At 35.4% G+C, this 24028-nt stretch overlaps 5 protein-coding genes across 13 annotated transcripts; 4 read left to right on the top strand and 1 right to left on the bottom strand.

Annotated features, from left to right (window-relative positions):
• Positions 1-1102: 1102 nt before the first annotated feature.
• LOC125196056 (50S ribosomal protein L22, chloroplastic-like) lies at positions 1103-4125 on the top strand. 6 transcript variants are annotated; one of them, XM_048094452.1, is made up of 6 exons: positions 1103-1164; positions 1509-1685; positions 1812-1894; positions 2435-2596; positions 3327-3504; positions 3577-4125. In XM_048094452.1, the coding sequence occupies exons 2-6, from the start codon at positions 1568-1570 to the stop codon at positions 3852-3854; spliced, it is 819 nt and encodes a 272-aa protein (XP_047950409.1). In that variant the 5' UTR covers positions 1103-1164; positions 1509-1567; the 3' UTR covers positions 3855-4125. The 6 variants fall into 6 exon arrangements, with proteins under 6 accessions (XP_047950409.1, XP_047950782.1, XP_047950714.1 ...); XM_048094825.1 differs by having other exon boundaries at positions 1143-1164; positions 1565-1685; XM_048094757.1 differs by having other exon boundaries at positions 1147-1164; positions 1527-1685.
• A 1796-nt stretch (positions 4126-5921) lies between these two features.
• LOC125201849 lies at positions 5922-9109 on the top strand. Its single transcript, XM_048100115.1, has 11 exons — positions 5922-6209; positions 6723-6934; positions 7019-7122; positions 7223-7331; positions 7419-7458; positions 7547-7636; positions 7716-7815; positions 7907-8046; positions 8130-8232; positions 8315-8814; positions 8899-9109. The coding sequence occupies exons 2-11, from the start codon at positions 6796-6798 to the stop codon at positions 9056-9058; spliced, it is 1485 nt and encodes a 494-aa protein (XP_047956072.1). The 5' UTR covers positions 5922-6209; positions 6723-6795; the 3' UTR covers positions 9059-9109.
• Positions 9110-9917: 808 nt separating this feature from the next.
• LOC125205144 (fra a 1-associated protein) lies at positions 9918-11809 on the top strand. The gene is made up of 2 exons (XM_048103967.1): positions 9918-10211; positions 11353-11809. Exons 1-2 carry the CDS (start codon positions 9994-9996, stop codon positions 11702-11704), a joined length of 570 nt encoding a protein of 189 aa, XP_047959924.1. The 5' UTR covers positions 9918-9993; the 3' UTR covers positions 11705-11809.
• A 6369-nt stretch (positions 11810-18178) lies between these two features.
• Positions 18179-19774, top strand: LOC125201069 (protein WVD2-like 4). Of its 4 annotated transcripts, none has more exons than XM_048098963.1 (6): positions 18179-18358; positions 18436-18860; positions 18932-18986; positions 19079-19150; positions 19218-19325; positions 19399-19774. In XM_048098963.1, exons 2-6 carry the CDS (start codon positions 18448-18450, stop codon positions 19588-19590), a joined length of 840 nt encoding a protein of 279 aa, XP_047954920.1. In that variant the 5' UTR covers positions 18179-18358; positions 18436-18447; the 3' UTR covers positions 19591-19774. The 4 variants fall into 4 exon arrangements, with proteins under 4 accessions (XP_047954920.1, XP_047954921.1, XP_047954919.1 ...); XM_048098964.1 differs by having other exon boundaries at positions 18180-18358; positions 18446-18860; XM_048098962.1 differs by having other exon boundaries at positions 18180-18860.
• Positions 19775-20929: 1155 nt separating this feature from the next.
• Positions 20930-23786, bottom strand: LOC125201067 (GTP-binding protein BRASSINAZOLE INSENSITIVE PALE GREEN 2, chloroplastic). Its single transcript, XM_048098961.1, has 3 exons — positions 22455-23786; positions 21810-21977; positions 20930-21625 (listed from the first exon to the last, which is right to left on the bottom strand). Exons 1-3 carry the CDS (start codon positions 23742-23744, stop codon positions 21179-21181), a joined length of 1905 nt encoding a protein of 634 aa, XP_047954918.1. The 5' UTR covers positions 23745-23786; the 3' UTR covers positions 20930-21178.
• Between the last annotated feature and the right edge of the window lie 242 nt (positions 23787-24028).

Below are 24028 nucleotides of genomic sequence, written 5' to 3' on the forward strand. Positions count from 1 at the left end.
CCTAAGGAACTTCTAAACACACCAACATGATATTCAATTATTCATTATTCACCATCAAGTTACTCCAATGATGAAGAAACAGACAGTTATGGCAAATCAGGGGCGGAGTCTTGAATTTGTGTAGAGAGGGGCAAAAATATACTCCGTGAATAAACTTTAAGAAAACTTTAAGAAATTAAGGAGGAATATTTAGTGAAAAATGTAAATAAATAAATATTATAATAAATGATTTATACTATATATGTGAGGATCATCAAAAAAAATATCAAAATTATTTTTTTATAAGCTTTTAGACCCTGCGTTAGCCCAAAACCCGAAGGGCAGAGCTGAAATTTATGACCAATACCCTAATAACCCGATTGGGTTTGCATGAATGACATATCTAGTTGCAATGACGGATCCATGATTATAGCTCGTGGAGTCGAACGTAATTAATAATATAAATAATATTTTAAAATAATTATTATATAAAAAATATATACTACTAATATTTAGGTATTTATTTGAAAAATGCATTAGAATTTATGTAACCCTATCTTTTACTCCCTCCATCCAAAAAAAATGCATTAGGAATAAAAATACTCATATCTTTAAGTATAAGGCACACGTTACACAACTTCATGGAGTATGATTTAGTTGTCGAGCATGTGGATATGTGTATGATAGGTAATTTTTATTATTATTATTATTATTATTATTATTATTATTATGCTTTTGTTAGTCCTTTTCATATACCATGTGAATTTATTTTTTGACTTGCTACAAAATTATACTAAAAGACTTAGTCCATAAAATATACTGCTTGAGGAAAAACTAAATGACGTGTCTCAATAGAAACAAAAAAAACTTTACCTGCAACAAATATAGTAGTAAGTACAAATTGATATTCAATACTATCTTGTAGTGTATATTTTGATGACTACGTGATAGATTGAAATTCGTGACATCAAAATTTGAAAATGGCAAAATAAAAAAAAAATGATCATAAACTCAAACGGATAGTAAAACTAAAAATACTTATGTTGTGATTATGCAAATTTTCTGAAACTGAATTCTAAAGGCCCAATTCATTTTGGAGGCCCAACTCTCAAAACACAACCCATTAATCACAAACTTTTCGCATCTTCTTCTCCACATTTCTCTTCGGCTGGGTTTTACGTGCAGGTTCTGCTCTCTTTTTTTTCAAATTCCTCATCGATCTCTCTTCTCAAATTTTAATTCACAGTAATGGTTTAGCTGTATTTCTCTTCACCCTCTATTTCTATAATTTCTCGGTTTTTATCACTTATCCATTTCGCTTTAAAATGTTGCAATGTGCTCGATGAAATGCTATTTGTCCATTTTATTGGAAAATGATACTACTCGTGGATAGGTTATCCATTGTGGAATGCTTGTTACTTTCTTCGTTGATAGTTGAAATTGATTTCATGTTCTGATAGTTCTTAGTTAACTGCTTTTGATTCTGATTTAGGGTTTTTTGACATTTGTTGTTAATCTTTGTTTTGTAGGTAATTTGATATTTCTAGTGGGGGAAGTCTTGATTGTAGAGAGTCTGTTTACCTAGATTATGGCGGGTTGGCAGCGGCATCTGCAGTCGCTAGTGCGTCAGGTTGCAAAGAGATATGAATGCAGCCGCGGTGCTTCATTCAGCACTTTCAATCAAGCAAAGGATTCACGTGTGTCTGGTAATAGGCATCCACACCTATTGATGAATTCAATTGCAGCGTGATAATAGCGACTACATTAAACAAAAATAATCTTCTAAGCTGTCCATTATGTTTATTAAAATTCTTCATATCTAACCTTCTCAGGTGCACTTCCCTCCTTGACTAGCCTCCGTAACTCATTGTTTCCACCTGTCTCAACATCACCATCTCTATATACCCAGAAATTGGTAACTTACAATGCCTGCTTTTTTGTTCTAAATGTTTCTGTAAGAGAATTCTACATTCTATTAAGTTTAACAAGTTTCAGTGTTTATTAGAGAGTTGATAACATTTTTAAGAACAAGTAGTCATATTACTCCATTTGTTTTCCGGTATCTTTTAAGATACCCACTTTTTTTTGGATGGGATGGGAATGGGATGACATGTATATTGTTGAATTATCTTATAATGAATGATCCCATCCTTACTTTATGTGAATAATTTAGTGCTACGTAATAAGTATCTTTAGTTAAAATGGTAAAGACCATAAATTTAACAGTTTTGGCAGGGAATTTGGACAATTCATCCCACTCATAACTGTGATGAACTGATGATATATCCCTCGAAATCCTGAAGTGAATGGGTCCTAAATTGATTATTAACATGTAATGTAACTGTATAACTGTATTTACTATGTTTCTTGGTTCGTATTCTTCAAATAGCTAGTTAGCAATCCACCACTCTGTACTTACTTTATCCCTGTTGGTAACTTGACTTCCTTTGAACAGGGATTCAGTAGTTCAAGGAGCTTGCTCGCTGCCGAAGGAACTCCTACATCTTCACCCTTAATACCAGCTTTACCATCAAGTACTGGAACTGGAAATACTGAAACTCAAAGGGCCATTTCTAAAGCAGAAAAGGTTCAAGCAGTTTTGAAGGGAATAAAGATGGTAAAGCCTCCTCCTCCACCTGTTTCCGAGCAATTGCAAACTTAGATCATTGAAATCCTGGACCATATTGTTTTAGATTTTAAATTTTTTGATTAATTTCCTGGACTTTGTTTGCATCTAGAGTAGTGGTATCAGTATGAAATGGTTATTTGTTTATCTAAATTGGTAAATAAATTAGCTATTACACTTTGGTTTGATTTTCATTTTCGGAGGTGTTAATAAGTTTTGCCTTTAATTAGTGTTTGAAAATTTAGTATTGAGTCATGTAGAGGCTAGCTATTTTTCATTCCACAGTTCTTATATGTGAACTGAAGATTTCAATTCTAATTTGAACACGGATTCTTGCACTATACTATACTGCTTTGCAGTTTAATTACTTGATTTATTCTTGGGAATTCAGGTGTTAACAGTCCCTTATAACTTCCACGTCGTAGATTAAATTGTCAACTGCTTGGAACTAAAGCTAACTAATATAACTGTTTTGTTGACAAATAGCGAGCATCAAGCTATGTTAGCTTACAGCATCCTTGCTAACTGGGTGCCTTTTTTTAATAAATAAAGTTGTTTATAAATTTTTTTTCATATGGAGTTATGGACCTAGCCATAAGTGGGAATCTAGGAATTGTACACAAGGAACCTGTATAGGTATTGAAGTGATGGTTCCGTTTTTAAATGCAATTTTATGGATCTTTACCTTATGTTCACATCTTAACATGTTGGTGTGTTTCAGAGTCCTAAGAAGTTAAATTTGGTGGCTGCATTGGTCCGCGGAATGCGTGTTGAAGACGCCCTGTTGCAGTTGCAAGTGACAGTGAAGAGAGCGGCTAAAACTGTATACCAGGTTATACATTCAGTTCGCGCCAATGCAACACACAATCACGGACTTGATGCTGACCGCCTTCTTGTTGGTAATATTCATGTTTTCTCTTGTTTCAAATTCTTCACTCCACCGCACTGCTTCTTATTTGGTCGTTATGCAGCGGAGGCATTTGTTGGCAAGGGAACCCATCTGAAGAGGGTATCATACCATGCCAAGGGTAGATCAGGCATAAGAGAGAGAGCAAGGTGTCGGCTGACCGTGGTGGTAAGAGAGATAACTGCAGACGAGGAGGCGGAGATAGCTAAGTTGAAGGTGCACAACTTCCGCAAGCTTACTAAAAGAGAGAAGCGCCTTGTTCCTCATACACTCATCGAGACCACTCCCGTTTGGGATCGCAAGAACAGATCCCGAAGCCAAGAATCAGCTGCATTCAATTAGTTCACAAGTCAAACTGCTCCAAATTCAAGTTGATCATCTGCTTTCTGCTGCTGCATTTTTCTGCAATCAAAATTTGAAGACAGGTGGTGGCTAATGAAACTTTAACTTTGTTTTGAGGTTTATCAACAAATGGTTGTATTTTAAAACAGGTGGTGGCTAATAATGTCATACTAGACCCAGCAAATGGTTGAATTTTTTTGGATGAGGTGAGATGCTTGTATTTAATGTGCTTTCAAATATGAAATGAGTGAGCTGTCCAATTTTGCCACAACTATTTCAACTGTTTTTTCTAAATAGTTTTTAAATCCACTTTTTGTATTCCCCTAACGTGCTTCACCTACTTGTGGCATATATTGAATATTTACATAAATATATGGAAGAAATTATCTACAACAAAACAAAGTTTAGTTAATAAGTACTTATAGTATTAGTAACTGTTTTAGGCGAGTATTTGTTTTTTAAAAAGGAATAAGGATCAATAGAAAAACTATCCCCCTTAAGGAATTTTGAATCAATATAGATTATTTATTTGTGTATGATTTATGGTCGCCATAAATGAATATACTATCATAGGGTAAAATACATTAATATGTGGATACATTATTATGACATATGCCCAGGATTGTTATTATTAGTTATTTGTCTATTTGAAAATGGAACCAGACCTAATACGCCACTATCATAGGGTAAAATACATCATTATGTGGATATATTATTGTGACATATACCCAGTATTGTTATCATTAGTTATTTTACTTTTTAAAAATGGAACCAGACCTAATATGACGCCTAACCATTTAAGGGTGGTTGTTAAATAATAGTATAGCCTAAATTTTGAATATCATGGCCACTTTACTTAGTAGCTGAAGTCAAAATTCTTAACTAATTGTAGGTGAATTTTTAGTTTAAAGCTAATTTAACAACACTTATAATTTTTTCTCAATAAATAATTAAATACATTAGCTAGCTTCATTCTCATTCAATCCTTTAATACTAAATCAGCTTTGGCCTTTGGTAATACACTGCAATTTTAGTTCATCGATACTTTTACTCGAAATATTGAGTGAATAATGGAGAAAATTACAAGCAATATTTATAATATTTGTTAAATTGAACTAAAATGTTGCCATGAAATTCAGCTCCAGATTATATCTGTAAGGACCAATTAATATGCTTGTGATCAGGAACGACAATTTAACCCGAAATCCGTAAGTTGACCCAAATAGCTTGACAAATATATAGAGGTTAGTCGTCTATAAAATTATGAAGATAGACCAAATTCTTGTTTATCCCACACTTTTCAAAATTTGCATGACAAATCATGAAGTTTCAAAATTCTCAATTGTTCCTAAATTTATTTTATTTTATTTATATATTTTTAGTTAATTAGACTCAATGATGTCGTTTTGCCATCTATGTCGTCACATCAATACATATTTAAAGCACTATTCATTGGCATCACCAGATTTTACATGCGTGTACCATTTTAGCGTCGAATTTGGCCGGAAAATAATCATTATAGAACAAACCAGAATTTGACCAAACTTTTAGATTTTATAGGCAATTAACTCTTTATAAAGCTAAGGTGATTTTTTTTTTTTTGGATATGGAGAAATAGGTAAGAAAAAAAAAAAAAAAAACGTAGGGTGAAAATTTATAACCTGAATGACACGAATTAGCTTCCCTACTTTGCGTGTTCGTGATGATATCATTTTAGTTGGTCGGTTAGCTTTGCTACATTTACAACTGACGTATCCCACATGTGATTATTTATTAGTCATTTATGAACACAAAAAGTATAACAAGAAAGATAAAAAGAGCTATCAGCATTGGTACAACAATTTTGTTCCTTTCTCTAAACAGCTGGAACAATACTGGGATTAAGTTGACCTTGAATTAAAAAAGAAGAGCAGTCTGACTAAGACATGCTTTAACCAAGTCGGAATGTCTTAATTATGCAAGTACAACTTCAACTCTGAAGTGGTTAGCCATGAAGAATATATGGGACTAATCAATGAATGCATTTATTGGACTTGATTAGTGATGATGATTTCGGAGCGGTAATTCTACACCCTCACCAACTAATTAATTTCTTATATATGGCTAAACAGAATGACACGCACACACCACACACATACAGCTGAATATTTTTATATGTTTGGCTTTGTTTTATTTCTTGGATTTTGGAGGAGTGAAAAAATGCAGCATTGTTGAATTTCGTCACGTTCAAGAAAAGGGCCCCAATCAGCTGAAGCTGTCTCCTTCCTTTTTGTTTTGAGATCTGCAACTCTTTCTGTCAAAATCAAATCCTAGATTTTGTTCAACTCCAAATACCAGCTGGGTTTTGTTTCAAATGTAAGACCATTTCCTGATGCATTTGGTTTTGATTCGTGTGTGTTTGTGGGTGAAGTTGTAATAAGAGTGAATTTGAGATTGTGGGCTTGGTTTCTGTGTGAATTTTTGTTAAAAAGATGTAATTTTTGGCAACATTCACACAGCTTGGATGATTTGATCCGTAGAAGAAATGAACTTTTGTATGTGGTAATAATGCACACACACCTCAAAATCTGTATGCAATTTTTGTGTTCAAGAAAGCTTCCTTGGAATTGTCTCAGATTGCACTCTACATCTCTGTATATATTTGTGTCTATGTTACTATTACATCAATTGAATGGCATTGGTCCAAAAGATTAAGAGGAAAAATGATGAATGGCATCATCTGTGGATTAGTTAGGATAATTGTCAATACTTATCTGTAGCTTATCCTTACCTGTCTTGAGTTATCTCTTATAGTCTTGAGTCTGTTCTTTCCTTTTGTTTTCTTCAGTCTCAATACTGTTTTCTGCTTGTTTGCTGATCATTCTCCAGCGGCAGCCTTCATTCCAGCCTCCACCGCGTTTCACTGCATATAAAATAATCTTTCATTTCTTGGAATGCAAATATGGATGGGAAAGGTACTATATCAGATTACAGAAGCAAGATGGACACGACACTAGCCTCGCCCGATTTGACAAACCACGAAAAGCTTCAAACTCTAGTGAGGAATCAAATCTTGCAATATTCAGATCTCCAGCTTGAAGGTTACCTATTTACACAGTTTCCTTGAATGTGCCTAACATTCTAGTACTGCTACTTAACATGATGAGTAAAAACGCGCTTTGCAGGATGCATTGAGAATGTGATTGAGAGGAGAAGCAATGAGTTGTCCAATTTTCTTGGCATGCTGAGGAGTACTGCTGATTCTGACAGATTGAATTCTTCCTGGAAAGTATGCTTGCTACCAATATGATTCTACTGCCATCATCCAATTTTGCCTCAGTTTGTGAAGTTTATTCTGTTAGGCACTGATTATTCTCTTCACTTTGTAGGTAAAACATGACACTGAAGAATTTAGGGTCATGTATCGGGAAGGACCTGAAGGAACTCCGCTTCACACTCTTCTTGTCGAGGGCTACGTGGATGGGCCACTTGATGTTTGTGAGAAGTTTCATACTGTTTCTTGGATATCTGATTCTGTTTTATTCATTGTAGCTATTTTTTGACCAAGTTTTCCATCTGTAACAGGTATGTGTATTTCATGGGAGTCTGGCCTCTACAGCAAATGGTAACTAATGCATTCGACTATTTATGTATGTATGTATAAACGATAGAATGTAGAACTAAACTAGCATTTTATTTTTTCGCTCTGCAAGGTGGCCTCAAACTGCCATTCCGAGTTTCAAAGTCATTTCCTCGCGTTGTCTGCAGAGAGTTGGACCTGGCGAACAGATATCACTAGTGAGGTAACAATGCTCACACGAACTTCCTTACTGCTTGATCCGACTGCAAGCCTATATATTAACTTGTTTACGTGGAAGAAAGGATGAAGGTTTCATGGCCACTATCAAGCAGAGAGGCCGTGATTCATTATTTTGCATTCGAGTACTTCCAGGACGATCTAATGGTGGTGCTCCTCAACTCGGTAAACCATGAAATCTTGTTGTATTTTGCATTGACCTGAAGCTACCTTAACTACCCTGAGATGATAAAGATAATGTGAATCTATCAAGCAGATCTCCGACTCAGAGAAAATCGACAGACATAGTCATGGATTCACGAGAGATGGGATACCTAAGGAAGAGGAATTGGTGAGGATAGATGTTGTGGGAGGGTTTGCATTGCAGAAGGTGACTGCAGAGAGGAGTTACTTCCGGTAAGTTTATACCTAATGTTTGGAGTGACTTTTATAAATAAGCTTCTAGTTCGACAAAATCTGAAGTTGTCGCATTGGTACAGGACGATAGCAAACATGGATATCAAACTAGACTTTGTTCCTCCCTCGTTCCTCAACTTCGTCTCAAGGCAGCTTGCAGGCAGTGGTTTCAAGCTCTACAAAAATGTCGGTAACAATCCGTTAGAGCATTTTGGATTATGCAAGAATGCCCAAACCATCTTACGCTTGCTTTATTGAGACATCACAGGAAGTTGCTTCAGTTTCTAAAGGCGATCAGAAGTTCTGCGAGGCTTTGAAGGATCCACTTTATGCTCGTATCCGTCAGGCTCTTGATCCTGATAACTCAGCAGTTGCAAAATGTGACAAGAGGAGCACATTTAGCATGCAACGTAGAGAAGAAGATGAAAATGCTGTCGACTCAGAGGCCAAGAGAAACGAGCTTGAAAAATCCGAAGGAGGCGAAATGTTGGATGATTGCAGCTTGAAATCAGCATATGGTTCAAGTGATGGTTGCTGCAGTGGTGGCGAGGAAGAAGGTCGTAGAGACGAAACAACAGAAGGTTGCAGAGACGAAACGAGGAAGGAGGTTCGTATCAGTGGGGAGGTAGAGAAGGCTCTGCTAACATTAGAAAATGTGATTGCCATATTCAAGCAGCAGAGAAGTGAAACTAATTTAGAGAATGATCAAATCAGTCGAAGCTCCACTTCAGTTGAACCAACCATCATTTTGGAGAATCATGCTTCCAGGTATCATAATCATAATCATTTTCTCTCATTTCTATCAATAAATGATTAAACTTTTTATGAGCATTTTTTGTAAATTATTTTCAGGTTGAGAAGGGAGACAAGTGATAGCAATGTTGAGAGATCTAATTCTAAGAGCAGTGCTTTTCAATTGCAACCATCCATGAATCACAATCTTGAAAATGTAACAAAAAATAAAAAACATAGATTTTGCTGCTTTGCCCTTCATTTACCATTACTCAGATAATGTATATGGAGGAAATAGATCAATCAAAATGAAAACATATTCCTCTTTTTACTTCCCATTTTCTAAATTCAAGTGTTTATCTGAATAAAAATTGGATTATTCCCTTTTGAGATTGTCAATCTTTCATCTTTATGATTTTTACATGTATTACACCACTTTAACTCTTCAAATAACAAAGTTTTAATAGTTGATGTGTTATTTTTTTTGTTTTATACCGAACTAATCCGACTAATCCTGTTCGACCGGGCTTGCGGATTAAGGCCGAAAGTCTCCCAGCAGGTGGCGGGGTTTGAACCCGTGACCTCATGGTCACCACAACTCTGTGCTGCGACCCGTTGGTCAGTTGATGTGTTATTTAATTACCAAAAAATGTATAAATTTGAGAATTCCGTTAAACTGAACTTTGGTACTCCCTCCGATCCATAGTAATAGAGTCATTTTGTCATTTTGGTACATTCCATAGTAATAGAGTTATATCACTTTTTAGTAAAAATCAACACATTTTTCAACACCTACTTTTTTCTCTCTTCATCTCTCTACATTTTTCATTTTTCACGTTATTCTCCCTCTACTTAACTCACCTAACATAGTTTTTATTAATTATCGTGCTGAAAAGAAACGTCTTCATTACTATGGAACGAAGGGAGTACTACCTAAATATGGTTAATTAGAGTTTATTCATTTAAAAAAATTTAATTATTAGTAAAGGTTTATTACTCTGAAAATTATACTACTACTAACTTAAATATTCCTATTTGAAGAATACATACATAAAAAAAAAATATACCGACTTTTTTCAAGATGTAAAAATATAGAGACAAGTAATAAAATAATCACACGACCGCCTTTGCAAATAGACTTGTCCACAAAATTGACGCTATCACAAAAAAAGTGAAAACCCTCGCAACCTGCAACAATTTAGGCTATCATCAACGATGGGTTGGCTATCGAAGAACGGCGATTTCGGCTACAATTCCTCTTCCTCCGGCGACGTCAGCGAGTTCCACCGCTCCTCTGGCGGCGCTGATGATAGCGACCGCTGCGCCACGCGGAAGGTGGTGAGATCGCAGTGCCGCACCGAGGAAGTCGAGCCTGGTAAATTCGTGCGCAAATGCGAGAAGACCGAACAGATTTTCAAGGACTGCGTTGGAAGGTAATTAATTTCAGCCAATCGCGGATTCGATTTTGTGCAAACTGTTCGTTGTTGTTAATTCCTTTTTTCAAAAACTAGGGTGTTAAATTTCTGTATATTATCCCTTGGCCGCTGGAAATATTGTATGTTTATCCATGTTCGTAAGCATGATTATAGGAATTTATGAGGTAACTCATTAAGGTTTGCTACTCTGAAAGATTGAAAAAGTCTCCATAGAATTTGAATAATAGGGAAGAACTGGTGTTAGATTTACTGCGCTGCGCTGAACCTTAGAAAAGAAGAAGAAGGAGAAAATGAAAGAAATAAAAGGACTCTTGAGTTTGGCCATAGTTTTATTTCTGAGATAATATATGCTTGATGGGGCAGTACAGTGTTTTTCATGAGCATTGTCAATAAAAATTACTTCATGATTGAGTAGTTACAATTACCTAAGAGAACTTCTGTAGGGTTGGTTCAAAGTGTAAACAAATATTGAAAATTTGAAGTTGTTGTGCAAGGATGAGGAGGATGTGATGGCAGGGGTTGGGAGGTAATCAAGTAGAAAATGGTAATCAAATCATAACAATGTTAGAAATGATTCCTTTAAAATCAAACTCTATAAACTTAGAGTCTTAGACAGTGGAATTAGATTTCATAGTACACTATGTCCATATTAGCAGCAGAGTAACAGAAAATCATAGGGAAAAAGGGAGAAAACTGACAAGCTTTTGGAGATTGATTCATGTCCTATAGCATTCCTTTTGCAAAATAGTGTTCTGATTCGGAACTAAGGTTCAAATTTTAAATTACCTTTTCACAGATTTCTCTAGCTCTAGTGCCAAGAGTAAAGAGAACTCATTTTATTAAGAAAGTAACAATTTCTCCAAAGAGTGATTGATTGATTTACTTACAATTGGTAGATTAATTATTATTCTATTAAGATATCTCAAAGTTGCATTTGTTGCATTGCAACTTGGATAGTTTTTATGTTAAGATTTGGTTAAGCATGATGCTCAATTTAACTGTTGAAGCTCACATCACATTTTATGTATATATTTCACCTAATTACATCGACGATGATATATGATTTCTGTTGAGGTATGAGTTACACTTCCTACTGCCATTCAATTGTTGGCTGATTGCATTTGGTGCTTTTGCACAGGCCGACAGAGATGGTAGAGTCTAACAAAGAGTACACTGAGGAAGATGTCACAGACCAAATGGTTAAAGGCTCATTTTCATTCAAGTCCACAGAACCTGAATCGATTCCTTTCCCTGGGCTACGCAGTGACATTGAGGCTATTGAACGCAGCTTATTTGGTAGCATGAACAGATTTTTTGAAGCTGCTGAAGAGGTGAAAAATGATTTCTTCAGTTCAATTGGTATCCCAGGCGGATTCGATAAAGAGTTTCCCCCATCTGAGAGACACAGTATTCCTATTGAGAATTCCCCTCCAAAAGAAGCTATTCCCAATGGAGAAGTTGATCTTTCCGGCCTGGCAAGAGATGTGTGATACTGATACATCAAACTAGACATTTGCTAGTTTATGTTATACAATAAATCTTGCAGTTTCAAATCTTTTGATCATATACTAACACCTCTCAAGTATTTTTCCTAATCGTTTTCTTCATTTCAGTAAGTTTTGTATGTTGTTAAACAAATCATCACTTGATCATTTCGTTAACATACATCAAAAGAATTGATCAAACAGATGGGAAACAAGTCCAACATCAATGCATAGATTGTGAAGAATAGTTGGCTCTCAAGAGGGGACATTATAGAAAACCAGAAGCAGTTATAGATACTTTAACAAAACTTCGTACGAAAGCAGTTCAAGAAATCTATGAAAATAGAATATTAATGCAACAACAGAAAGGGTGTTTTCCGGCCAATCACAAGTTGCATGTTGGACGCAGTGTTCATATTGGAAATTACGATAAAAATATTTCTCTATCAACCGGGCACGTACATTAGAAATACCTACTGAATTTTTTTTAAAATATAAAAAAGTCCAGTATCTTCTCTCGAATTTGTGAATCATGCTGGAATGACAAGCATCAAGTCAATTTTCAGCAATTTGATTGAGCTAGAATGTGAATTACTCTAACTAAAAATATGGGAGATAAATAGGATTCAGTTGATAGATCTTTGGATCTGTCATTCTCTGGGTGTGATGAATCGAGATCACATGCAGTTAGTTATATACATTGATGTGTGGTTGTTGTTGTGTTGTGTCTAAGAGAAAGTGATGTTATAGATAGAGAGAGTAAGGATGAGGACATTGATCTTGATGCTCAAGCTATGGTTTCCCTGTTTTGATCAGCCTGTTTGTCCCACTCCCACATGACTTGGATCAACATCATCTATACTATAATATGAAATCTCTGACACCTGCTTCATAATTCATGTCAAGGGCATGATTTACTGATTAAAAAAAATATAGTATGATTTACCGAATTTAAATAACCTATTCTACATGTAACATGTCTCCTATTTAGGAGTAAAATTATTCATTCTTATTTCTTCAACTGTATTCATTGCACTAAACACCTTGTTTGAGTCTTCTTGCCTTGCTTACCATGTTATCTCTTGAATCACTATAACCTCTAATTGTTTCATGCCAAATGGATTTTAGTTTTCAACCACAGTTCTCAGATGCTTAAATAATGTCAAGCTCAAATTCCCTCAACATCTACTATTTTTAGTCCACATTCAAAAAAAAAAAGTATTTAAAAGAAATAGAGTATGAAGCTAGCTAGCAGTCAATGAATAGACCAGCAAAGAGTCCGAGCTAACTCTGATCAACTGGTCTATACACCCACATTGATCTATGTTTGAGATTATTAGTTGAATATCTTAAATTGGGTCATTTTTATAAAAAAAATTTTTTTTCTAATTTTCTGATTAAAGGGAGTATCATGACTTTTGCCATGTCGTTTTTATTTATATAGGTGACAATCGATTTTGAAGCGATTTCAGTTTATGGGGAAAAAATCAAACAATTAAAAGTTGATGTGTGAAATGTTTTTCCAATTATTAGCATAGTATTTTGCAATAAAAATGACAAAAACCTATGCAACGAGTAGACCCTTGGAATTAAATCATCACCTTAGTAGAATATGGATAAGTGGTGGGCTTTTTTGGGCCCAAAACTGATTACTATGTGAGAAGCCACATTTTGAGTCCTATTGTGATTGATAAGTGGAGATAGGCTGGTTATGCACTAAACAAAGTTGACTGCGATAGAGCACGAAGCAAAATCCCAATGAAATATATTCAAGTGAGAGAAATACAAAGAGAAAAGACAACAAATGTTTGTGATTGCCTAGGATACTCTCTGAAGAGCAACAAGACAAATATGTATTTGGATGTTAAATAACATTACATGTGCTTCTCCTAATCGAATTAAGCCTTAGTCTTTGCAAGCGACAAATATTTTATCATAACCAACTTCCCTCTCTATAATTATTGAATTTCTCGGATTTGTTCTCATGTTACACATGCATTCCCCTCTATTCTCTCTCACACACACATAACTCTTCAAACATCCCATCGCGAATTTGATATGGCTCTAACCTTATCGCAAATAACATACGTCCATTTTGTAAGTTATTTTAATTGGGGAATGAAAAATGTGACATCTTTTGTGGGACGGAGGGAATACTTGTTAGTACTATTTTCTTTTTTGGTCTAACCACTACTAATATTTATCACGCTTATTTTTTACTATTTTTGGTAATGGACTATTTACTCTATTAATTCATTCTCACTTATATTTTATTATAAAATTAGTATATAAAAATATGATTCTTATTCTATTAATTTTTTTAACAAACTTTTATTTTATTCTATTTCTTAAAATTTGTATTGGATCTAACTGTAACGTATAATGGTGAGGAGTACTCCCTCCGTCCCCCATTAGAAGTCACACTTCCGTTTCTGCACTCATTTCTTTATATTATTCTCTCTCTTACTTTACCATTTCTCCATTTTATTTATTATCATTTTTATAAAACGAGTGCAGAAATAAAAGTGTGACTCCTAACAGGGGATGGAGGGAGGGAGTACAATTTATCACATCCGGTCACAGTCAACCACACAACCTGTTTGTTGATGTGGATTGTGGATTGAGGAGTCATCCATCCTAAATGTTGAAATTGATGTGACTATCAAATTGTTAGCTCAAATATCACCAATCAGTGTCCGCTGTTTCTTTACATTTAACGAGGGTGGTCGATAACACCATCTACAAACCGACCAATCAAGCTGCTCCTAAACGCCACGTCAGCCACGTTTCTCTATGTATATTTGCGAAAATTTATATTGTAACTACTTCCTCCGTCCGCCATTAGGAGTCTCATTCATGATCAGCACGGGTTTTAAGAAAAGTTAAAAAACAATAGATAAAAAAAAGTTAGTGGAATATGAGTTCAACTTGTATATATTCTCCCTCCGTCCCGCTTAAGATGACACATTTTTCTTTTTTGTTTGTCCTAACTAAGATGACACATTTCCTTTTTTGGTAACTTTCTCTCTCCAATTAATACACTCAACCACTTTTTCTCACTCCTATTAAAATATTCATCTTTCTTTATCTCTCTACTTTAATACTTACACCCACTTTCTCTCTCCAATTAAACACTTTAACCAATAACTCCTAAAATCCCGTGCCGGCTAAGCAATGTGTCATCTTAGCCGGGACGGAGGGAGTAGTTTTAAATGAAATATGAGTGGAATGAATTAGTAGAAGGTAAGACCCTATTACCATTTATGGTAAAAGTGAACTGGGACTCCTATTCGTAGACGGACTAAAATGGGAAAACGAGACTCCTATTCGCGAACGGAGAGAGTATTTCATAATAGTATTCGCAATTCAAATTGATTTATGAGTCATAACTATGGATTTTTGTTCAAACGGATCAGTTACTTCTTACTACCTTACCTGTATTACTCTCTCGGTCCATCAATACTTATCATGAATTTTTTTTGATAGGTCTATGAATATTTATAACATTTTTTATTTTATTATTCCAACTAATATACAAGGATATAAAAAAATATTAATAAAAGTTGCACATTCCACTACATTTTTAGTTACATATCTTAAAATTGAGTCAGACCACTAATGACAAATAACGACGGAAGAAGGAAGCATATACTTGAAATTTCAACATAAATAAGCTAAAATCTAAAGAGGAGACTACTTTTATGTTTCTAAAACTTAAAAAGGTGTGATTGGGAAAATTAGTAGTACTCATTATTTTTCACTTACCTTTAGCCCACAATTGTGTTCTTAAGCCCATGACGATCAATTATTATAAATTTTACTACGTACTTTATCTGTCCCCAAAAAGTATACACTCTAGATTCAGTACGAATTTTAATGCAAAGTTGATCAAATAAGAGAGATGTAGAAAAAAAATAATTAAAATATTGTTAGTAAAAAATGAGTTTCACCGCATTAGAGAGAAAAGAGTTTTTGAAAAGTGCTTATTCTTATGGGGCGGGCTAAAAAATAAAGAGTGCATATTTTCGTGGAACGGAGGGAGTAATACTATTTGTGCATAATGATATATTATTGAATTATAAGATAAGTTTTTATTTAATAGTAACATAGTTTATGAGCAAAATAATGTAGTAGCATAGAATTCACGATCACGTTCCATCTAGGCTCAAGATTGTATGATTATTAACTTTATAAGTGGAACATAGAATGAGTTATTAAAATATTCATATTATAGAAAATGACAATCAATCTGCTCTATGCCTATGTAGTAAATGTAAAAGGCACTAGATTGGGATCAGAGCACGGTTACATTACATATATCACATCATTATACTAGAAGATGAAACAGGTTATGAATTTGTTTAAGAAGTTCATATTCAATAGTATTTGAATTGTAATCTTAACGTAACTCACAAATCATCCGACCATGTATTACATACAAAAAATGTTATTGTTATTATTATTAGTATGATTATTATTAAAAGTGCAAGACACGAAAAGAATGATGGAGGGCAACAAATTGGGTGTTTTGGATATGGGCAAGACATGTGCAAAGCTACTAAGACGTGACTACAACACACATTCTGTTGTTCCAATCCCAACATAATCAATCCACCACCTCACCTTTCCCCATGTCAACTCCGTTTTTTGGCACCTTCTCTCATAAATTCAATACAAATATTTGTTTAACAATAAGCAACAAAAAAAATATGTGTAATATATAGACTGAAATAGTTATTCAAGAAAGAATACAATATGCAACCTGTCAAAAACTACGTTTAATGTTTTGAATGAAAACAAAGACAAACCGAATAAATTGAATAAACAAATAAATACTAATTAAACAAGATATTTATCCAATTAGATATGTAGTGAAACAAATAGTAATAAACGTCAATTCACGATCGAACTAATTAATTGTATACAACGACAGTAATTAATAAGAAAATGTTGCTTGGTCGTTGGATTTTTGGAAGAATTTACGCTACCCAAAGCCAAAGTTGTGGCTTGCAATTTTCAAATTGGTTTCTTAATTAAGTTGATTTCTATCCCAACAATTGTGTAAAGTCTCCATCATTTGTATATCTGTCATTAAGTAGGATTCCAATTAGTAATGTCATTACATTAATGAATGTGGAAAAACATAACAAACTTAGTATTTTAAATGATTAAAATTTTGATACCATTTGACTATCTCACACAAGATATATATACAACAAAAGATACACTCATTGAGATCAGGGAGAATAATTTTGATTAGAAAAGTCCAATATACACTTAAAATCACACACAGTGGAGAATAATTTTCATTCGAAAAAGTCCAAGTTTTCTAATTATGCTTGGGACATTGTTTAATCATTCCAATATTTGCTGGCTGAAGTTAGATTAAAAATATTGTCTGTGTGTGCTCCACATGTATTTTAGAATATATCATTTTCTTGAGTAGTAATTTATTTCAACAATGCCCATCAACATAATTGAATAACATATAAAATAATCCTATAATTTAATATTGATTAAGTCACTATACTGTGGACAGAGTGGAAGTAATTTAGTTTAATATTGATTAAGTCACTATACTGTGGACAGAGTTGAAGTAATTTTGAAACACAGAGAGTAATAAATAGGATAAGGATCAAATCAGCAAATAGCAGACTACAAGTTATTCATAGATAGGCTAGTAGATTATTTTCTCATAAAATATCGACATTTCAACATTCACACTTTTATTCCACAATTTATATTTTATGCAAGTAAGTTTAGCAATTTGTGTATAGTACTTATTATTTATGGGGAGCAAATATCATCACTTTGATCTTAATATGTATTGTCCAAATTTCTTAACCCCGGGTTGCATCTTTATGTTTATGAATTTGCATTGGAGGGGTATATTAGTCAAGAGTTTCATTTGTTCAAATTATATCTGATTATTAAGGAGCGAGTTTATAGATTTGTGTGATACAACTATGCACAACATATAACGCACGCACTTATTAAGTAATAATAATGCAAAAATTATAATTAAATGTGTAAATGAGGCAGACTTATTATATCATGTTTATATGCATAAATTAAATGTAAATAAATTTAGTAGTGAAAAATAGGATCTATAAATAACTGAATATATAGCATGTAAGCTTGAAGTTTTGCAAAAATAATGAAATAATAACTAAATGAGTTTATGTGTAATGGAGATTATACATTGTCGTGACGCAATTATTGAATGTTAACAAAAAATTGCATGTTACACCTTTATTCTTATACACGAAAATTTATTACATTAAAAGCCTAATTTATTACATAATCCAACGGGCTGATATTATTTTAAAAAGAGTTTTTTTTTAAGTACACCCCCGAGGCTATTTATCGTGGATTAGGATAGGAAGTTTTTCTTTTGGAATTGGTAGAGGTAAAGTTTGATTCATTGAAAGGAAGGTAGTTAAAAATTAGTTAATCTGGTGGCAGTTTAGTCCTTTTGTATCCCCATCAATTTTCTTAAGAAAATTCAACTCCTCCATCAATCAATGCACACAAATTCTCATCTCAACTCAAAAAATACTGTGAAACCGTTTCCGGTTGATACAGATCCACATTCTTAAATTTGCTACTTCAGACAAGAAATCACAGCTCGAAATCCATCCCACCAAAACCCCAAAACAGGTAATATTCTGTCATCACACCCTTAAATGCCTAATAAATCTTCTCCAATCCCACACTTGTAGAATTGTAAAATTCAGCCCCCCTCAGAAATGGAGTCCGGCAACGGCGCTGGAGTCGAAGACGACAGGATCGAGAAGCGCGAGAGCATAGGATCAAGCGCTGAGACGAGGAAACCGAAAGAGATCAGGAGTAGTAGAAACAACCGAGTTGAGAAAAAGGAGGCATTAGTGAAGAAGGAATGGGGCTCTTCATCGAGAGTATCCGCGGCGCTGGGAAAGGCGAGCTTGAGCCAGAGCCTGTCGTTCCCGAGCCGCCACTCAGACATCATGAAAAGGAGCATAGAGATTTACCCCACTGACTCCGATGTTAGGCTGTCTCAGAAGAACAGCTCCAAGGTGGAGTCCCGAGTTTCCCAGGCTTCGTCTACGCGTACAAGGACCAACTCTCTCCCAAAGAAGCCCTTCCCGGGAGTCAAGCTGTCTCGGAACTCTGTTTGTGATGAGTAAGATGATATATAGCTTGCTTGTTTTCGATCAAATTAGATTCTGACTCTGTGTTTGTTGTGTAATCAAGTAGGAATCTGACATTCTCCTTTAGATCGGAAGAGCGTGCGGAGAGGAGAAAAGAGGTTGAAATTAATCCAATCTACTACTATTTATGGTTGAGTAAAGATTGGATGTTCACTTTTTCCTTTTTTGTTTTATTTATTGTGATGATCAGTTTTTCTCCAAGATAGAACAGAAAGTTCAAGCAAAGGAAGTGGAGAAGAATGATATGCAAGCAAAATCCAAGGTAGTGATATATATATTGATGTGTGTAGTGAGTGAGTGGGTTTGATGTATAATTGGATGATGAGCAGGAAAGTCAAGAGGCGGAGATAAAGCAACTGAGGAAGAGCTTGACATTCAGAGCTACTCCAATGCCAAGTTTCTACAAAGAGCCTCCACCAAAAGTGGAGCTTAAGAAGGTATACATTTATTGATTGATGTGTTTTGTAATTTGGTATGAGATGTGGTTAATTATTGATGATGTTTGTGCAGATACCGACAACACGGCCAAAGTCTCCGAAGCTGGGGAGGCAGAAGGGGAGTGGGAGTGGAAGTGAGTGTGGTAGTCCGTGCAGATCACCCAGGTCGCCCTTGGCGAGTAAAGATAAGGTGGAAAAGAGTCCTTTGTCGAAGAGTTCGTTGTCGAGGGCGATAATGCCTGCTCAACTGCAGGTTGAAGGTTGAACATATCAACATTCACTCTCATCTCATCTATACTTACTTCCATTATACTACTCCATATGTTATTGTTTCTTCCTTTTTCTCTATAGTGGAAGTACATTTTGTTGTGAATACTGGTGTTGGATGTTCAAAGTTTGAGTAACATATATCAGTTGGATACACTTTATTATCACAAATTTTATGTCTACAATTTGCTCATTCTACACCATACTCAGTCCTCTGTTGATTATCAATCTCATAGGGTGATCATATACTTATGAGCTCATCTTTGCATGTTTTGTAATGTAGGAGTATGTCTTTATTTGTATTAAACGTTTATATTATAACCATTGTGCTTTTTTCTCAAAATATTTTATGAAAAAGCTTGAAAATATAGTCTACTCAAGTACCCAATTTAAATGATAAATAGCAAGAGTATACTCGAGCTATTTCTTTTTCCCTAACTATCTGCAACCCTTGGAAGTTTGCGACATACTAATTACAATTCTTATGTTCATTTTTTAATATATTTAGAATTAGAAATTCATATATCTCATAGGACAGTCCATCCGAATAACCTCAGCGATTGTCAAATTTAGTGAATATTTTATCTAATCTGCCATTTTTTCTTGAAATGTTAATACTATATATAATTCATTTCTATTTATAAAAATCATCTGCAGATATGTAGCAGTAGTATTAAATGTGGATATAAGTATGCATGACGATTTTTTAGAACTTTATTGCAAAACAGACCAAGACAAATATTAAGTGTACGTATATATTATCTAAAGTTTATTTTATCAAGAATTAAGTTAGATAAGTGCCTATATAATATGTATATATGAGAATTTTACCAGACAAGATGTAAACTTTAGTAAAAAAGCCACCACCGATGTAATTAAAAAACGCTTCTATTAACCCAAGGGGTGTGGTCGAGTGGCATGGGACTCGTCCATCCTTAACCAAATGGTCAGGGGATCGATCCCATCTTTGGGCTAGCTGTCCCACCTATTGAGGTGCCTGACAGCTTTAAATCCTTGGGTCATCTGTCCCACCTATTGAGGTGCCTACAAATCAGCGGGGAGAATAGTCATTTTGGGCTCGCCGGTGGATACCCTCGGTAATTAAAAATAAAAATAAAAAAAACAGCTTCTATTTCTCGCAAGTAAATTCTAGTACTATTAAACTAAACAAGTTCTCAAATTGGAATTGTCTTATGTTTTGTTGGCTTTTAATTCATTTTGAACATGTTAGTTTCATCTACTTGCATTGTACAAGTATGGCCCATCGAAGTTATCAAAAAAGAGCATGTGGGTTTGACCCATTTTGATCAAAGAAATCGTATAGATACAATCAGTCATGACTCAAAATCAATTAACTATGTTAAACAACATAACAAGATACTTATAATGTTGAGGTGTATCGGTGATCAACTTTTACAAATTGGTTTAAGATTAAAACAACTATCTACGGTCTAAACGATCAAAGGGTCATTTTTCCAACCAAAACAAAGAATAATAAACTATTAACTGAATTCCTGAATAATCTCTAGCCTCCTGTTTATGAGTGGGTGAGTGAGAACTTTTTCCTTGTATGGTTTATATCCCATTCAACATCTAGAGTTGGAAACTGCAGCTGAATCATCTGACTTCAGATCTTCACCAGAAGACGACGACGAATCTGAACTTGAATCTTCACTATCATTCGACACAGAGGAAGCTGTTGAAGCTGCATTTTTCAGGCTGCTGATCTTCTTCTTCTTCGGGCTTTGCTTACTCCTAGCTCGATCAGCTTTGGACACAATCTCCGACACTGTGAATCCTGCAACTTCAAAATTCTTTGCCCTTTGAGGAAGCAAAGCATTTCGCGCTGTCACTTCAACCCCGTCGTATGTCCACACAGCCAATGCCGCTTCTCCCTTGAGCCCAACAGCAAACCAACCAAGGCCAGCAGCAGCAATGTCAATGGAACTCGAATCCCAGCTCTCCCCACAGACTTGGATTTCCTTTTTCACCCATTTTCCGAGCTTCTCCACTCTCCCCTCCCCAATCGGAGGCTGAAAAAGGACAAGTTACAACAACATTTTATCGAAACAAAGTTAACAAGAATTATTGCATTTGGATAAATGCTGGAGACACGGACTGCTTGATAGATATTCATAAGCATTCAGTAATTCGTAAAAAAAAGACCTTTTACAGTTCCCATAAGATTATATCACAAGCTATAGCGTGTAAGTATACCTGCAACTGACGGCCAAAGTGTTCTTCCAACATCGAGCTTACATTCTCCGTCCTCCCCATATGCAAAGGAATCAAAGATGAAGCCCATACCGTAACATAGATTGAATCTACTGAGGCTTCTTCGACATCCAACCTGAACAGCCCACCGATATGAATTGAATATCCTGCCTGAAACAATTCAGGAAACATTTCAGGATAAGTATCAATATTTTAATAAATCATAATGAGAAGACCACACTCCAACACAAGAGCACTATTTCCTCTTCAAAATCAGCCAAGAGAAGTTCAAGAATAAACATATTACAGTGAATATTTTTAAAAACAATAATTTTGGAAACATTTTCTAATCTGTTATACTAAAAAGTCCAATTATTAACATACACATGGATCATTATAATTCTTAAACATTGAACACTAGCTTATACAAAATGACAATGTTACGGCTTTTTTTTCCCAATCTCCAATTTACTATTCAACAATCAAGCAAAACATTAGGGCAAAAGAGCAAAACAAAGCTAGAATTCAGAAAAAGAAGTAGATTTTTCAAAAAGATTGAACAAACACACAGATATAGATTCAGAATAAATCAAAGCAATCAACATTGAAATATGAACTTCAACACCCTCCCAAAGGAACATTTCTAACCTTGATCCTATATGTCCTCGGCTTCAACTCCTTGTCTATACGACAAAGCTTCTGCTCCTCTGCATTCAACCTGGTCGAAATCTGATGAGGGTGCAGAAGCCCGGGCGTATCAAACAACCTGGCCTTCCCAGGAAGAACTCCCTCAATCCTCACAATCCCTAAGGTAGTCCCAGGCACTGATGCCTCCGTGACATGAGTCGCTTTTGTCCCCACACACTTCCCTATCGCGTTAATCAACGTGCTCTTCCCAGCATTCTGAGCACCCACAGCCCACACGTGCCCTCTCGGGCCAGCAAAGGTAACCACATCATCAACCAACGTCTTCAACCCCCAATCCCTCACAGCACTCACCAAATGCACACTCGCGAGCCTTCCCGCCCCACCTTCCCTTGCTTGTGTACGAACCCAATGCTCGAGCCTAGTTGGGGAAATGCTGCTAGGTAAAAGATCAATCTTGGTCACTACTAATACAATCCTCGGTATATTGCCGGATTTCCCTTCCTTCCAAGATCTTGCATTCTCATCGATTGTGTTAGACACCAAATTTGCTACTTTTCTTGGAAACGAGCCATCAAAATCAGCAGCATCCACCACCAGCAAAACTACAGTTCTCGCCCCGCTAATCGACATCAGCCTCCTACCAACGGTGTGATCAAAATCAAAATCAGGTAACAAATTCTCCACACCAGGATCCTTCACCTTCTGATAATGCCTCAAGCTGTGGCACCTAGAGCAAACAACAGGCTTCTGGCTAACCCTTTCCTTCTCACTTGTGTCAGGCATTTCATCGAACACGTTGTCTGCTGTTCCAGAATTATCAATTCTAACAACTTCGAGTATCTCATTTGCCATTCCTCGTTTAAGGGAGTCGGAGATTTCTGATTCGTCCAAAATCGGAGTCATTTTTTTAAATTTCTTATAGTGTTCTCCCTTGGCAGAGGGCTTGACGGAGTACCCGGGTTGCTTGGGATCAAAATCCTGCATTTGGATACCGCAGCCAGGGCAAATGGCGAAGGCTTGCTCAGTGGCTTCCTCGTAATTTCCATCGCGGGTTAGTAGTGAATTAGAGAAAGATTTGATCTTTCCAGATTGTGAAGAAAAGGGGTTTGAAAAAAATAGAAAAGGTAGGGTTTTAGCAGGGTTTTGGGGAAGTGGAAAAGAGGGGGAAGGTTCGATGATTAATGAATTGAATGAGGAGTTACATACAGGTCTGGTGTGTGTATAGGCAGTTAGAGAAAATGGAGAGAGAAGCTTTCTGAGCTTTGACGGAGAGAGATTCCTCAGTATCATCGTTTAGCTTGTGTTTTAGCTATGGATTGGAGGGGTTTGAGATTGAGTGCCGCCTTCAATCACAAACGACATGGGAATGGGATGTTAGATGAAGAATTTTCTTGGGCTTTACCATCTGGGCTTTCTCTTTTCATTTTCTCACATTATTTCATTTAAGCCCAATCTTAGTGAATGTAGATAGCCCATAAAAATCTAGCAATAAATAATTAAAACTACTACTCCACGTATTAATGATAAATGTTAGTAGTATTTATTTTATCAAATATAGCTACAATAATTTTTAC

This window comes from Salvia hispanica, chromosome 1 (assembly GCF_023119035.1).
Source record: "Salvia hispanica cultivar TCC Black 2014 chromosome 1, UniMelb_Shisp_WGS_1.0, whole genome shotgun sequence".
Taxonomy (NCBI): domain Eukaryota; kingdom Viridiplantae; phylum Streptophyta; class Magnoliopsida; order Lamiales; family Lamiaceae; genus Salvia; species Salvia hispanica.